Here is a 17,504-nt window from a genome sequence, read left to right on the forward strand (position 1 = left end):
TAAGCATCTTTTGCTATGAGTCTAGAGGTGCAGTGACATAAGCAGTATAGAATAATAGCGAGCATGTTTTTGAATTCAGAGATCACAGAATGAAGTCACAAGATTGCTCAACAATCAGATTATAAACCATTCTGGGTTAGTGGGTGGAACCCGTCACAAGAGCAAAGCATTTCACGAGTGAGGGTTGAAGGAAGGGGCAGGAAAGAACCATCTTCTGCAGCAACTATTGTATTACTGGTTGACTGATTATGGGACGGTACTGATGGTTGGCTGCGGAGTCACAATGAAAAGAAAATGAGGTAGGACAGAAGAAAAATAAATGTCATTAGGGCTCTAGTCTTCACTCCAATAAATAAATTAACTGCGTTCTGTATTGATTATTTAATCTCAACTTCACACCATAAATGTCAGGTATGGTATGGATCATTTTGAAGCAATTTGGATGCTTGAGCCACTTTATTAATGTACGCAAGTACAGGTTAGCTATTAATGGCTACGGATATTAGAAGTGCATAAAAATATAGTTGATTCGTTTCTTATCTTGGACATTCAACTGCACTTGATAGAGGTCTTCAGATTAAATTAGGAAATTGTGCATTTTCATGCAGGAAATCTGCAATTCTCCTTTAGTCTATGGCGTGAATACTCATCTGGCAGAATTGGTTTAATTGCTTAATTTTAAAATCTGTCAGCAAGAAATGATCTGCTGCCCAAAAGAACGTAGGCACAAACAGTTTTCAATTATGATGGGTGATTCTAGACTCCGTGAGCACAGCATCACAGCATTAATAAACTGAAAAAAGGATCACTGGGGAAGTTAAGTGTAGATGGAGAGGGCCAAGTAGACCAATTCAGTAGTTCAGAGGCTGATTTTCTACTTTATACAGACTTAGCAGTGGCACAATCAACAACAACTTGTATTTATATAGCACCTTTAACGTAGTAAAAAAAATCCCAATGTGCTTCACAGGTGCGTTATAAAACAAAATTTAACACTGGACCACATAAGATATTAGGGCAGACGACAGGTCATAGAGGTAGGTTTTAAGGAGCATCTTCATGGAGGAAAGAGAGGTAGAGAGGCTTAGGGAGGGAATTCCAGGGCTTAGGGCCTTGGTAGCTGAAGACATGGCCACCAATGGTGGAGCAATTAAAATCAGGATACTCAAGAGGCCAGAATTAGAGGAACGCTGATATCTCGGAGTATTGCAGGGCTGGAGAAGATTACAGAGTTAGGGAGGGGCGAGGCCATGGAGGGATTTGAAAACAAGCAGCAAAATGAGATAATATCAAGACTAGTCACAAAGAGAATGTTTTCAGTCTGAGTTGGGATACGTAAAAGTTGGAAAAAAGGAGCATTTTCCTATCAAGGATGTAAAAAAAAAAAAGGCCACATTTTGTAGATAAAGTGAGAACAAGAGAAGAACAAATTGAACAAGTCATGAAGGAGCCTGATAAAGGTGATTTAGGAATGGTGACAAGAGCAATAAACATGGAAAAAAATAATTTTCTTGAGGTTGTTCACCACCTTGTAATTTCCTCCTATCACAGAATGGTTGACTGGAAAAACAGATTAATATACAATTACTGCCAATGCTACTCCACTCCAGGTGGCAGATCACAGAATACAATCAGGTAAATACCCAGTTGTTCCTTCCGACACCCCATCTAGGCAACTACCTAGATTCCTACCAAGGCAACGGAAAGCAAGCGCGTTTGACAAACCTTTGGAAGTATTTATGACATATTTGGTCATCATTCCAGAAAGCCAATGATGTATAAAAGTGTGCAGTCTTCAATGGGGATATGTTTAAAACAGTCAACACGTTTGTTCAAAATATAAAATGGGACACAATAATTATACAAACATCAATAAAGAGAAGCAAACTGTTCCAATTGGACATGCAATGCTATTTTAAGGTGTAATGTTGGGCCATAGGTGGTTCACTTTTTCAGTTGCAATTTTTTTCAAAACCAGCAGTGAATGTTTACTGCTACATACTATTTCGTGTTTTTCTTTAAAATCTTTTTAGATTGTTTTTAGATGGACAAGGGGGAACAGATAGGGGAGATAGAGAGAACCTATTTCCGGTGGTTGGGGATTCTAGCACTTGGGGGCATAGACTAAAAATTAAAGCCAGACCTTTCAAGAGTGAAATTAGGAAATACTTCTACACACAAAGGGTAAAGTTTGGAACCCTCTGATTTATAGCAACCCTCATAGTTCATAGTAATTTGACCAATCTTAGTTCAGGAGAATCAGCTGTTTTTTTCTCTCAAAGTAATTGGGACCTGCCCCACACAACCTTTTACTCCAGTGCTGAATAAAGGCCCAGAACCTGCATAACTCAGTTCTTTTTGATCTACACTAACTTATAAATAACCTTTGTTTCAGAATTCCAATCCACAAGGGCATAGCACAAATGGAGAAGGAAAGAAAGTAGAAGGAAAGCAAGACAAAGAAACAAAGGAAAAGAAATGACATTTATATGGTGCTCAAAGCGCTTCAAAGCCAATTTGCACACAGCAAGTTTCCACAAATAGTAATTAAATAAATGGCCAAATGTTCTTTTTAGTGATGTTGGTTGAGGGATAAATATTGGCCATGACACCAGGAGAACTCCCCTGTTCCTCTTTTAATAATGCCTTTGGATCTTTTATATCCACGAGAAGGCACGTGGGGCCTTAGTTTTATGTCTCATCCGAACAGCAGCAGCTGACAGTGCAGCACTCCATCAATGCTGCATTGAAGTATCAACTGAGATTATGTGCTCAAGTTTCTGGTGTGGTGTTTGCACCCATGATCTTCTGATTCAAGGGCAGGACCGCTGTCAGTGAGCCAAGGTTGACACGTAAAAGTAGATCTAAAACAGTGGACCACCTCTCCAAAACAGGCAATTTTACTAGTTAAAAAATGGTAGTATTCTGGAGTTACAACGAGATCCATAATTGGCCCTCGCTGAGTTTGCACATAAGGAATTAATTAGAAGAGAAATAGAAAAGACAACTAAAAGCCCAAAACATACTTATCTCTCTTAAAACTCATGAAACAACAGCAGGACTTGACTGAAGGGCTGGGAGTTTATAGAAAGTTGGGAAAAAGAGGAGAATTAATTGTTGCACAATCTTTATACAACATCAGCAGATAAGGTAATATACATTTAAATGAAAAAAAGACATGATTCCTAGAACCAAAACAAGATTGGAGGAGATCCTATGATGTATGAGGGGTGTCTGAATAAGGAATTGAAATAACTTTTAATAATCCTCGCTGAATCCAAACCTTTTGCTTCTCCCTACGACATGGCCTAGAAAACAATGAATCCAACAAATAACAAAAAATGGAGTAAAAACAGCACGGAACATTGGTTTAAAGAATACCACATGACAACTGGATGGAAATGAAACAAAATGTGATACAACATAATCAAAGTCACAAATGTTGAAAACTTACTGTTTTTAAATCACTCATATTTCAGCTCCAAAACTCAGTCAAAAAAAATGAAATATTGGTTTTACAACCCAGTATTAGTACATCACAGCCAATAACAGAATGCAACTTTAATTTGAGAGCAGGGAGTCATTAAATTAGGGGAGGAAATATGACTTCAAAGCATCCTTAACTTACCGTTAGGAAAATTATGTTGGTCAAACCAAAATCATGTTCCAATTATAAAAACATTTTTCTCAAATATACAAGAAGTCTGGCACAGAAAAGAATGACTGGGAAACAGTGTATAAGCAACTGCATAACAGGTTCACTGTATGGAAGAAATCTAGAGCTGACAATGATCGAATTCAGGGACACAATGGAGAACTGGATTCAAATCCACGCTTGTAATACTTTCCCCTCCTCCCTGGGGTTCAAGAAGGTGTTTGACGAACTCGAGGCTGATGTGACTTTATTGCAATGGGAAATAGGCAGATTCTCAGTGTGGTGGATCCTACCAAAATGTAATTATGCACCCTAATCTAGTCCAGAACCTTTACATTGGTGTTCCGAAAGAACTCATATGGGCTGTAAAGATGTATTTTCTCCCTCCAATGCATATTATTTGAGAAAAGAGAGGAAAGTCCAGCATTCAACCAGTTTCCAGACCTGTGACAATGTTATTCTACAGCTAGCCGTTAAATGAAATGCATGCCACAAAGTGCACGCATTGCAATTTATCCTTCTTTCATCCGTGCAAGCATCGAGTTTTCATTTGCACCTTCCCGAGCTAAGAACAGGAATTCATCCGCAGACTAACAGTGTATTATCGAAGCATGCAGCACAAAGGAGGCCTATGCTGGATCGCCAAAAGAGCTGCCAGTTAGTCCCACTACATATATTTGGACTGCTCTAGAACTACCCATTAGTGTGGTCATGTGTGATGGTTGGGCATTCACTTATTTTCTTCGATCTTTCTTCCTCGTTCCTCCTATCCTCACCCCTTCTAAAGATTAAAATGCTGAATAATTACCTTAAAAAGACTGGGTAAACACAACCAGGATGGGTAAAACTGGCCAACACATTTGACTTGTGATTTGGAAGTAATTTAGCAATACAAACATTTAGATCAATTTATTGTAACCTTTTTGAGCAAGTCTTGAAATTAAACTGAAACTCTGCAAAGTTATTGGCTCGATAACTGAAAGAAGCACCAATGACATGTCACTATACATCAACACAACAGCGCCATTTACTGGCAGACACGTTGTACTACATGGATTAAAAATTCCTCTGTTGCTGTAACATTGATGAACTTCTCACTGAAATGTTTTTTTGCTGTGGAATGTGTTGCTGAACAAATCTACAAAGCCAAATAAATGTAATTAAAAAGTACTGTCAAGCATTTAGCATGTAGTCCAATTTTATATTTGAAAGATGATTCAAAAGTAAATGTGTCATTACAAGAAATACTAATTTAATGGTCATTCATGCAATTCTGTTTTTTTTTAAAAAAGCAAAAACCTTTATGCAGATTAGATGTGCTTTGCCATAAAATATATTTTAAAAATGCGTATCGCCTTCTCTACCCACGTGTCTGTTTCTCTCTCCTTACAATGGGAATCAACAGATATATAAAAGGAACGTCATCATTATTTTTGCTAAAAATGCCCAATATTTACGAAGTCTTGCCATTATAAACACTGTCATAATGGTATAATGCTAAAGCTGCAAGACAGCAAATACAAGAAATGCAGAAGCATCTCTTTCCGGAAAACTGAGAGGTATTTTCCCTCATTACTCCTATATTGAAATCAGCAATTTACCCTGGGGTTATAGTGCCATGAGGCTTCTGGCACCCCGTCTAAGTGGCCTACCTTTATGCTTGAGCCTGGACAGCACTGCATTATTCAACCATCCACAGACAATTCCGATATCTACATATGTCCACTTTCAAGAAGGGAAATTAGAAAACATGGCCCTCGCCAGTCAAGGATGCGGAGATCAATTATAGTTACACCCCACCCCTCCACCCCCATAACTACCCTTGGAGAGACTGACTGATTGGTAATCAAATCTGGGAACTTTGAGATCAGTATTCTTCATTATTGAATTAGAGGGCTTAGTCAGAGAGGGGCTGAGTGCCTTTATGTCATTATCTTTCAAATCTACTTGGAAAGACATCTATGGTTACTTTCACGACTGAAATTATGTACTGTACAAAAATGTTATATTGCTGCAAGGTATCAGTTTGCTGGAGATTATACCAAGGAGCCTGTTATCTGGACCAAGGAGGAAAAAGAGTGAGAGAAAGGAAATTGCAAAAATCATCATAAAAATGACAATGCCTCAGATGTCCAACGTACCGAAGGTGGAGGTGAATTTCTTCCAATCAGCGGAACATTTTCGTAGCGAGGATTCCCGCCGAATAACACAGTGTTATTCCTGTGTGAGAGAATGGAAGTTAATAGTGCTTCCTGCCAATTTGCACAATAAACATAAAATAGTAAGAGTCACACTTTCAAGGGGGCTTGGTTCTTGGAATAACCACTCTTTCACGGACTACCGCATTGTTACATGTGCATCATATCTGCTGCAATGCACACAAGCTAGGTGGAAAATGCAACCGTACAAACGTTGGTGATTGCAGTTGTCATGAGGCTAATTAATTCTTTTTAGATGTTTATTTTTTTATTTCCAGTATAAGATCAGTGACAGCATCACACAGCAGCACTGCATTTGTTTATAATGACCATATAAATCAGATCTCTTGTTTTGCTGGAGCAAGATCCATTTAATTGAACAATCCATGCACAAGCATCTGAAAACAAGTTTTGCTTCAGTACACAGCAACTTTGATTTGGGTTGACAGCTGTTTTCTGTCCAGGTCAGTCTTTTTGTATATTGTGCCAGGCACTAGCTTTGAAATAAACTTGATACTAAAATAGCAACCTGTATACTTTATAACCTGACTAAGGTGGTTAGATAATCTGCTCATGTATGACAGAACACTGCACCTTGCAATAATAAGCAGAAAGTCTGAAGGGGTATTTAAACCAGGTAAGAAAATTGGAGCCTAGGATAAGAGATGCAGCCAGATTTTGTTCTGTCACTGTACTTACATATATTCAGGTGCAGGTGCTGTGGTGGCTGGTTGAGTGGTGTTTGTGGTTGCATTTGTCGGTGGCTGGAGGCTGGTCTGACTGCCCAAACTACTGTTGAAACTACAGAAACTGCGTAGCTGGCCTCGGGTCGGGTTATGGGCTGCTATGCGACGAGCCTGAGGATTAAAAGGATCTGCCTCATCGATGTCATCATAATCCCGATCTCTGGAACACAAAGGAGCTTATTTAGGAAAGCAGCAGTCACACAAGGAAATGCCAAGCCTGTGCAGTCTTTGGTCATCTCAAAACACAGATTACCATAGCTGTTCGGTCTTAAAAATACATTTACATGGGTCAGACAAACTGTATTTAGATTGATGTAAATATTTTTCCAACAACTGAAAGTAGGGTGTTTTGCATCTTAATTTTCATTCCTTGCATGAAATGAATTAAAATTCAGGCACTCTTGTCACTTTCTCTTTCTTAATATACCATAGGAAGGTTTCAACAGCTTTTCCTAACTCACAAAACTACACAGATTACATGTATTATAAACAACAATATGATGATTGGAGATACTTGTCACATAGACTGACCAAAATCCACTCAATATTGAGTTCATGGGATGGGTGGAGATATTTATCAGGCAAGGTTGGCTGTAAACTGCTCATGACTTAATTTGTGGGTTATCCGGTCAGCCAACCTCAGACTGCTCACCATGGTCTTATATAAAACCTTAGTAAGAGCTCAGTTAGAGTAGTGTGCGTGTATTGGGTTCCACGTTATAGGGAAGGATACTGAGGTTTTACCGAAAGTACAATATAGATTCACTAGAATGCTGAAAAAAATACAAATATGGAGAATGAATTGAAAAGTTGGATTTTTTTCCAATAGAACAACACAAATCATGAGGTGATATGAGAGAAGTGTTTAAAATGGGGATGGGTCAGGGTGGACAGAAGCAAACCGTTTCCAGTAGTTCAGGAGTCAGGGATGAGGGCTATAATCACAAGAGATTTAGAACAGAAAGCAAGTGAATCTTTTTTGTACAAAGAGTTTTGAGGCTGTGGAATTCACTTCTACGGTTAGTGATTGAGGCAGAAATGATGTCATCATTGAAGATTAGATTGGATAGGTGGATGAAGGAAGGAGAGGTTGAAGAGAATAGGGACAAGGGTAGGTAAACGGGATTAGAACTATTTGCTTGTGTTGAGGGTGAACATCAACACAGATTGCTTGGTCCAAATGGCATGTTTCCCTTTTGTAATTTGTATTTCTATGCCTATCTAAGTACTTCCTGATCAAGCCTGCTTGCGCTATAAAAGTAAATAAGGAAGGAGTTGTGCCAGTAAAAGCCATATTAAGTAAATTATTTGAACTTCACTGTTGTAGCTTAAGCCACGACTTAAATCCCCTCACCAGATTTTACTTTCTGAAATACTTCCTGTCTATTTACAAACCCAGCACAGCTGAATGATCAAACGATTTAGACAATGCCATTAAACATAGTGGTGAAGCTCAAGTGGTTAATAGCACTTTAATCCCAATGCTATATTACAGCTTGTAACACTCCCAGAAAATTGGTCCATTTGGTGTTATATATAATGTATACTTTTTAGTGTACACTACTGGCACGTTTTCTTCACTTGTGTACTGAATCCTCTATTGTAATACTTAAATCATCCAACTGGAATGTTGCAACTATATTTTGTATGGAGGGGTACCAGGCTGTCCTTTATAAATTAGAAAATATTCCACATGACTCAAGATTTAGAACTGTCCTCAGTCACTCAGCATTCTATTATTCGCTAGCTGTCAAGTGCTGTACTATCCATTTTACCTTAATAAATCCCTGCTCAGTGAACAGTCATGATAATATTAACCCAAATTTGTTATTTGAAGGTTAGACAATCAAACATATGATTGCCATAGTGCTTAAGACTATTCCATCATAAATCAAATTGATTATTTGTGGAGAAGCCTTTTAATAGGATCAGCCTTTGCAACAAAATACTTTGTCAAATCATATTAATGTGAACATTGCAGAATGTATTGTGAACTTGAGGTCCTGAATAAAGTGCTTTCTTCAAGTAGACTGCATATTAATAGATTTTATGCCATGTAATACCTCAATCAGCAGATCCCTCTATAAAGCACTGGTATCTACCAAAGTCTCTAAATATACACAATTGTGGTTTTCTCACTATTGCAGAACCACACAATACATTTCTTTTATATGGAATTACACAGAAATTACAAGAAAACAGGCAATTTGGCCCACATTTGGATGTTTTTCCTCCAAGCAAGCCGTCGCCTTAATTCCATGTGCCTACTCTGTTCCCGCATCCCTTCATACTCTTCTCCTTCAACCAATTATCTAACCTATTGTTAAATGTTGACATGGTTTCTGCTTTAATCATGGAGTGAGGTAGCCCATTCCACAGCCTCACAATCCTCTGCATAAAAAGGTTTTCTCCAGCTCTTTACCCTAAAACTTTTACATGCAATCTTACACCCAGGTTCCCTTGTTCTAGCCCCCTCGATCACTTGAAACAGTCTGTTTCTAATGACTCTATCCCATTCCTTCTCAATTTCAAATACCTCTATCAACTCACCCTTTAATCTCCTCTCTTGTTTATAATACATTTCTCTGCATTGTGACAACAATCTCCAAATCAGTACATGACATAAAATGTTATGGCACTTGCCTGATTGCAAAGTGTTTACAGGCACGAGATATTGCACATATCAGGGCACAAAATGCAACCGCAGCAAGGATAGAAAACAGCGAAAGGTAGAGTAACCCCTCCACACCATCATAACACACACCAATCAGGGCATCCAGATAGTCCTACATAAGAACAAAGAGAAAAGTAAACAACACTGTGTGGATGTTTTATACATCAACTTATGACAACTTAGTAGTGCTATGTCATTGGACCAGTGATATATAAACTCCTAACCCTAGTTATGGTGTTACCTATATCAAAAAACACACAAAGGTCGATCTTGACTGAAGTCAATGGAAAGGAAACAAGTCGGGCCGAGTGTAAAATAAGCAACCGACCCATTGCTGCCCATTTCCTACCAGGCGGGAACAATTAAAATCGGATCCTCAAAGTATTATTATGCTGTTAAAATGTAGCTGTGTATAATTGGAATCTCCCTTTAAAGCTACAAGGTGCAATTGCTATAAGGCAACAATGGGGGGAGCTGGTGTAAGGGAGTCGGAAAGCACCACAGTCGGTATCCAACAGGCAGACTCCAATATGGCATTGCTCAGGGCCACACAAGAGGCCAGCACGCAACTGCATCAGAAACAGACAGTGGCTTCAAAGTCAAAGTTAAAGCCCAGGCTGATCAGAGGTTAGACATTGGTGGTGTTGGGGGGGGGTGGAAGTGGTGGGAAGGAAGGTTTCAAAACTTTGAAGGTGCACTTCTATCGTGGGATTTTTATATGAGCTCAGCATCATGACCATTGGAGTACAAACAACTTTAATATAATACATTTTCCAAAAGTAAGAATACATTTTTCACATTTATATCTCCAAGTAAGATGTGTTCTTTGCAAATCTTTACCAGTTAGGAGGAAGTACTTTCTCAGCATTTCTGCTTGAAGGTACAACCCATGCTCATCTCGCATTAGCCATGGGCTCAGTCAATAAGCTCATTTGTTAACAAAATGGGCAATCAATATAATTTCCATTCCTGGCAGCCAATCAGGAGCCGACATTCATTAACCAAATAAGGATACAGCAGATTTCCCATAGGTAAAAGGTAGCAGAGTAAAGAAAATGGAAAGGAAAATAAACTGGCAGTAGTGTTGCTTTGCTTCACTCAGAGTTACCTTGTGGAGTCCTCGGCAGTCAAGCATTGCTGTGAGTTGGTGCAAATTGGATTCAGTTCTATTTAGCAGCTGCTGGATTCCAAGAAGTTCTTTCTGTGAAGAAAGAATAGGTACATTCTTTTTTAAAAAACATGTTCAGTCACACAAGTAATGTGTTAAGCCCTTCTCTAAATATCAGAAACAACATGGACTCACCCAATTGCTCAGTGGCTTTATCCAGTGAATAGACAATCTATGCAGTAAATCAGGAGGGCCATGTTTCACTCCACAATCAATGCAGTGAGCTTATTTCAGCGGAGGAGCACTAAGGGTTGTAACACTGAGGTGTGGGAGGTATATCTTAGGTGGACTCCAGAGGCAATGGTGCCGGGGCGGGAAGAGAAGCCACTGTTGGAGTTGCTCTGGCTAAGATTGGACAGTTAAGAGTCGAACCAAGCGAAGGGAATCCACGGAGGTGGACAAAATAAGGAGAGGCACTCAAGCAGGATGGTGTAGCTGACCGTGTCAAAAACTGCAGGAGGTGGAGGAGGGATAATGTACCATGGTCACGGTCACAGAGGATGTCATTTGAGACACTGGTAAGGGCTGTTGTATTGCTGTGGCAGGAGGGAAAACCTCATTGGATAGGTTGGAACAGGGAGTTGTGGTGAAGATGGACATGGATTTGGGAGAGGATAACACGTTCAAGGACACATTCACAGCAATGAGACTGAGAAACAAACTGAAGACTTTGCAAAGAGACATTTTAACTCCTACCAGTGCCGTTGGGAATATTGGTACTGCAAGATGCATCATTCCTTGGATCTGCAGCTGCATGGTAGTCAGCGATCGCTGGAAAACGGAGAGAGTCTATAGAAGGGGAAAGAAACATTGTTGTCTGATCCAAGCATTATGTTGCAGTGAAAATTCAAAAATCGATCATTTTCTGATTTCCTTTTCCATGTGAATGACCTAGCTGAGAATAATAAAAAATTCCCTCCTTGCCTAAAAAAAAACATCAAGCTTCAATTTGAACAACAGGAAAAGACTCTCCAGTCCATCCAGCCTGTCCCACACAATTGTGATGGCTTGTGTATCACAACATATGCACTTCTCACCCCCACTTGGTAAGTACTCCTTCACCTCACCAATTCGAATCCATTACAAATGAAACTGGCATCACAGAATTTTACAACATGGAAGGAGGCCATTCAGCCCATCACAACTATGCCAGCTTCCTGAAAGACTTATCTACATAGTCCGAATTACCCTCTGCCTTTTTTTCTTTTTCAAATATATCAATGTATAATATTAAGAGCTCAGACTGCAATTGTTGGGTTGGAATAGAGAACTCAACCACTTAATTTCACATTATACCTTACTGCCATTTAAAAAAAAATTCAATCCATCTACTTCCTAAACAATGTACCCATTATCAAATATTGCGTACCTGTTGGAATGGGTTAGTCATGCTGTGGCTGCAATACAGGTAGTAATGTACCACATCTGTAACAGAAGCAAACAACCATTAGTTAGTAGAGCTCCCATAGCCCAGCTGCAATACAATATTTATTATATGGTGAAACTGTGATTGTGTGTGTACATTTTACACAAAGGTCAGCTGTTTTGAAGTCAGTGTCTTGATACGAGATAGATTTATATGACAATTATAGTTTCAGCTGCCAGCATGCAATTTTTGGATTCCATTTTTTTTGGCAAAAATGAGGCAGGAGAATGCGCTCAATGATCTGTGTCAACATCACTGTTCAGTTTTAGTCTTGTTTCTTTTTTTAATCTATCTCGAACACGCGAGATGATCAGGTGCCAGTACTTCGCCGTGTGATTCATTTGAATTGTGACAGATATGGGTTGTACACAAGATTTTGTGATATTTGATAATACCTGAAGCTTTGCAGAAACTTCATTAGAACGTTCCGGCTGCAGCTCCCCGACACTTCGACAAGTAAATTTTCTTGGAGTGTGGTACTGAATCATGGGCTGGGCTGTGAGCTAGAATCAGTTGGATGGCAGTAAAGGTGCCACAATTAATGAGACAAAAGGAACCGTACAGCCAGGGTTCTCATTGCAGAGATCCAGTGGTTCAGTGGTGAGTGACCAAGGCATATGATAAATCTAGGGCTAATATTAATAAAAGAAAGACTTGCATTTATATAGCGCCTTTCAAGACCACTGGACGTCTCAAAGCGCTTTACAGTCAAAGTAGTACTTTTGGAGTGTAGACATTGTTGAAAGGTGGGAAACACGGCAGCCAATTTGCAGACAGCAAGCTCTCACAAACAGCAATGTGATAATGACCAGAAATCTGTTTTTGTTATGTTAATTGAGGGAAAAATATTGGCCAGGGCACCGAGGATCACTCCCCTGTTCTTCGAAATAGTGCCAGGTGATCTTTTACGTCCACCTGAGAGCGCAGACGGGGCCTCGGTTGAACATCTCATCCGAAAGATGGCAGCTCTGACAGTGCAGCATTCCCTCAGCACTGCACTGGAGTGTCAGCCTAGATTTACGTGCTCAAGTCCCTGGAGTAGGACTTGAATCCACAACCTTCTGACTCAGAGGTGAGTGTGCTACCCACTGAGCCACAGCGAAAGAAAAAAATCAAGCCAAAATAGAAGGGAGTCAAAACAGGAGATGAGAAAGGCTAAGATTGGGCATGAAGAAAGACTGGCAGGTAACAGTGGAAAAGAGTAAAGAATTTTACGCATAAAAGGTATAAGAATAAAGTAAGAGTAGCACTGATGGGAAATAAAAAATCTTCTTTGGAAGGACAAAGGAATGTCAGAAATACTAAATCAGCTCATTGCCTTGATTTTCTCAGAAGAGTGAGGTAGTGGTAATAAAAAGGTACAAGAGCAGAAACAGGAGAATTAGATAGGATAATTATTGAGAAGGACTAAAATAATTGGTACAGGTACAACGTCTGAAATCTGGAATCCTCGGGACCGAGTCCATGACGGTTTTTTGGTTTTGCCGGATTTCAGCCAAGAAAATCAATAGTCTGAAATCTGTAATCCTCGGGACCGAATCCATGCCGGACTTTAGGTCTTGATGGATTTCAGACCTCACCACCCACCGATCCTCTGTTCCTCGCTACTCGCCGAAATGTCCGGTTTTCGGACAATTCCGGTTTTCAGAATTTCGGATTTGGGACGTTGCACCTGTAGCACTATAATTGGGTCTTTAAAATGCGTAGGAAAGTCAAAGAGGAAATAGTAGGGACCTGACCAGTCTTTGAAACATTCTTAGATATGGAAGCTGTGGTAGAAGATTGTAGAACTACTTCAAGGAGGACACAGACAGATTTGTCCATTAGGCAGATAAATACCAGATGAAATTTGACATGGGGAGAGAATAAGGAGAGACACATTCACTAAAAACAATAACTTTAAAAGAACAGAGGAGCAAAAAAACCTGGGGAGTCAGGTACACAAATCTGGAAAAGTGGGAAGACAAGTTGATAAAGCTGTCGAAAAGCATACGGAATCCGAGGTTTTATACACAGTGGTATAGAGTACAAAAGCAAAGAGGTATTAAGCTTACACAAATCAGTGGATCAAATAAAACAATGTCCAATTTTGGGCACCTTATTTTGGGAAAGATGGTGTGGAAACAATTCACTGAGATCATATCGGGGGTGAGAGGCTTTAGTTTTGAAGAGAAACTGAGGCTCGTTTTACTAGAAAAGAAAAAGTTAAGATCTAATCAATGTTATCAAAATTATGAGGGCTTTTCATAAGGTGAGTCAGTTACCAATAACATATATGAAAGTTGTCAGTAAATGGAATGTCCTAGTAAAAACAGTGATGAAAGCATAATCTATAAAAGCTTTTACAAGGGAGGTAGATAAATATTTGAAAAAAAAAATAAAAGGTTGCAGGACTGGGACTAAGTGTATAACTCTTTCAAAGATCTGGAAAAGGAACAATGGGCCAAATGGGCCACTTCTGTGCTGTAAATCTCTATTACTCTGTGTGCATGCATGGGTCGAGTGATGACAGAATCAGCTCTGACAGTGCCCACAGATGAAAAAATATCACTTACTGTCCAGGGTCACATATATAAAGATTTTCCACTCAAGCAAAGGGGTTGGGAGGACATTGGTCCATAGAACTGTGTTAGATGGCAACTTTGGGGGGGGAAGGCAGGAGAAAAGAGGAAGAATGCATTGTTCTTTATAAAAAAAAACTAACATTCGAAAAGAAAGTGCAACTTTACCTGAGCCAATTTTATGCTGGGTCATGTTCATGATGAATTTGTCTGGAGCCACACAGAAATCACTGATCCCCTGAAATATATGAAAGTTACACCATTTGTAATGTTGACAAAAAATGTTCCAATAAATTTACGTCAGAAAGAAATCAATGAAAATGAAAAAGAAATAAGATTGAAGTATATTGGAGGGATATAAAACCAATATTGATGGTTTTAAAATGTATGGTTTGTGCAGTAAACTTGCTTCTACCATTCTGCAGCTTAACGCAACACTGAAGCAAAAATTTCTGCATCAAAATGTAGACAAAATCATGGTCCTTGGTGCATTTTATTTACAATTTACAGGAGCCAAAAGGTTATCGGGTATCAGCACTAAAAAGAACATTTGATATGTTTTAGCTCTTTGCCTTCAGTCTGCCCTCTTTCCTATACCAGCCCTTTCCCAATATCAGCATTGCTTTTAAACAACTCATAAGCTTCTGCCCAGATTGATCTTGAATCTGCTACTTCACAGCTTCACAACCAATTCATTATTTTGAAGTGCAGCTGCTGCTATGTCAGCAAACATGAGCCTTTTCTGTCCCACAAACAGCAAATGAGATGAATACGTGGCTTGAGGAGTGGTGCAGCAGGGAGGGATTCAAATTCATGGGACATTGGAACTGGTTCTGGAGGAGGTGGGACCAGTACAAACCAGACGGTCTGCACCCAGAGCAGGATCGGAACTAATGACCTCGCGGAATTATTTGCGAGTGCTGTTGGGGAGGGTTTAAACTAATATGGCAGGGGGATGGGAATCTATGCAGGGAGACAGATAGAAGCAAAATGGGGGCAGAAGCAAAAGGTAGAAAGGAGATAAGGAAAGGTGGAGAGCAGAGAAATCAAAGGCAAAAATCAAAAAGAGCTACATTACATCATAATTCTAAAAGGACAAAGAGTGTTAAAAAAATAAGCCTGAGGGCTCTGTGACTCAATGCGAGGAGTATTCGTAATAAGGTGGACGAATTAACTGCGCAGGCAGCAATTAACGGATATGATGTAATTGGCATTACGGAGACATGGCTCCAGAGTGACCAAGGCTGGGAACTCAACATCCAGGGGTATTCAATATTCAGGAAGGATAGACAGAATGGAAAAGGAGGTGGGGTAGCATTGCTGGTTAAAGAGGAGATTAACGCAATAGTATGGAAGGACATTAGCTTGGATGATGTGTAATCTGTATGGGTAGAAATGCAGAAAACCAAAGGGCAGAAAACGCTGGTGGGAGTTGTGTACAGACCACCAAACAGTAATAGTGGGGTTGGGGATGGCATCAAACAAGAAATTAGGGATGCGTGCAATAAAGGTACAGCAGTTATCATGGGTGACTTTAATCTACATATAGATTGGGCTAACCAAACTGGTAGCAATACTGTGGAGGAGAATTTCCTGGAGTGTATTAGGGATGGTTTTCTAGACCAATATGTCGAGGAACCAACTAGAGAGCAGGCCATCCTAGATTGGGTCTTGTGTAATGAGAGAGGATTAATTGGCAATCTTGTTATGCGAGGCCCCTTGGGGAAGAGTGACCATAATATGGTAGAATTTTTCATTAAGGCGGAGAGTGACAGTTAATTCAGAGACTAGGGTCCTGAGCTTAAAAAAAGGTAACTTGAATGGTATGAGATGTGAATTGGCTAGGATAGACTGGCAAATGACACTAAAAGGGTTGACGATGGATAGGCAATGGCAAACATTTAAAGATCACATGGATGAACAACAACAATTTCACAACCCTGTCTGGCGTAAAAATAAAACGGGAAGGTGGCTCAACCGTGGCTAACAAGGGAAATTAGGGATAGTGTTAAATCCAAGGAAGAAGCATATAAATTGACCAGAAAAAGCCACAAACCTGAGCACTGGGAGAAATTTAGAACTCAGCAGAGGAGGACATTAGAAGGGGAAAAATAGAGTATGAGAGTAAGCTTGCCGGGAACATAAATACTGATTGCCAAAGCTTCTATAGGTATGTGAAGAGAAAACGATTAGTGAAGACAAATGTAGGTCCCTTGCAGTCAGAATCAGGTAAATTTATAATGGGGAACAAAGAAATGGCAGACCAATTGCACAAATAACCTTCTGGAAATACTAAGGGACCGAGGATCGAGCGAGGAGGAGGAACTGAAGGAAATCCTGATTAGTCAGGAAATTGTGTTAGGGAAATTGATGGGATTGAAGGCCAATGAATCCCCAGGGCCTGATTGTCTGCATTCCAGAGTACTTAAGGAAGTAGCCCTAGAAATAGTGGATGCATTGGTGGTCATATTCCAACCTTCGATAGACTCTGGATCAGTTCCTATGGATTGGAGGATAGCTAATGTAACCCCACTTTTTAAAAAAGGAGGGAGAGAGAAAATAGGGAATTATTGGCCAGTTAGTCTGACATCGGTAGTGGGGAAAATGTTGGAATCAATTATTAAAGACGTAATAGCAGCGCATTTGGAAAGCAGTGACAGGATCGGTCCAAGTCAGCATGGCTTTATGAAAGGGAAATCACGCTTGACAAATCTTTGAGGTTTTTGAGGATGTAACTAGTAGAGTGGATAAGGGAAAACCAGTGGATGTGGTGTATTTGGACTTTCAAAAGGCTTTTGACAAGGTCCCACACAAGAGATTAGTGTGCAAAATTAAAGCACATGTATTGACATGGATATAGAACTGGCTGGCAGACAGGAAGCAAAGAGTAGGAATAAACAGGTCCTTTTCAGAATGGCAGGCAGTGACTAGTGGACTATCGCAAGGTTCAGTGCTGGGCCCCAGCTATTTACAATATACATTAATGATTTGGACGAAGGAATTGAATGTAATATCTCCAAGTTTGCAGATGACACTAAGCTGTGAGCTGTGAGAAGGATGCGAAGAGGCTGCAGGA

General features: G+C 39.8%; 1 protein-coding gene across 2 annotated transcripts in view; it reads right to left on the reverse strand.

Annotated features, from left to right (window-relative positions):
- ttyh2 (tweety family member 2) overlaps positions 1-17,504 on the reverse strand; it is a 146,390-nt gene that overhangs the window by 882 nt on the left and 128,004 nt on the right. For both annotated transcript variants that reach the window (XM_070858207.1, XM_070858208.1), the window contains 7 exons: positions 14,597-14,666; positions 11,811-11,866; positions 11,138-11,230; positions 10,382-10,474; positions 9,243-9,385; positions 6,553-6,759; positions 5,797-5,875 (listed from right to left, as the gene is read on the reverse strand). In XM_070858207.1, the coding sequence (XP_070714308.1) occupies positions 5,797-5,875; positions 6,553-6,759; positions 9,243-9,385; positions 10,382-10,474; positions 11,138-11,230; positions 11,811-11,866; positions 14,597-14,666 (741 nt within the window). The remainder of the gene's footprint in view (positions 1-5,796; positions 5,876-6,552; positions 6,760-9,242; positions 9,386-10,381; positions 10,475-11,137; positions 11,231-11,810; positions 11,867-14,596; positions 14,667-17,504) is intronic.

The sequence above is a fragment of the Pristiophorus japonicus genome, chromosome 16 (assembly GCF_044704955.1).
Source record: "Pristiophorus japonicus isolate sPriJap1 chromosome 16, sPriJap1.hap1, whole genome shotgun sequence".
NCBI classification, from domain to species: Eukaryota; Metazoa; Chordata; class Chondrichthyes; family Pristiophoridae; genus Pristiophorus; species Pristiophorus japonicus.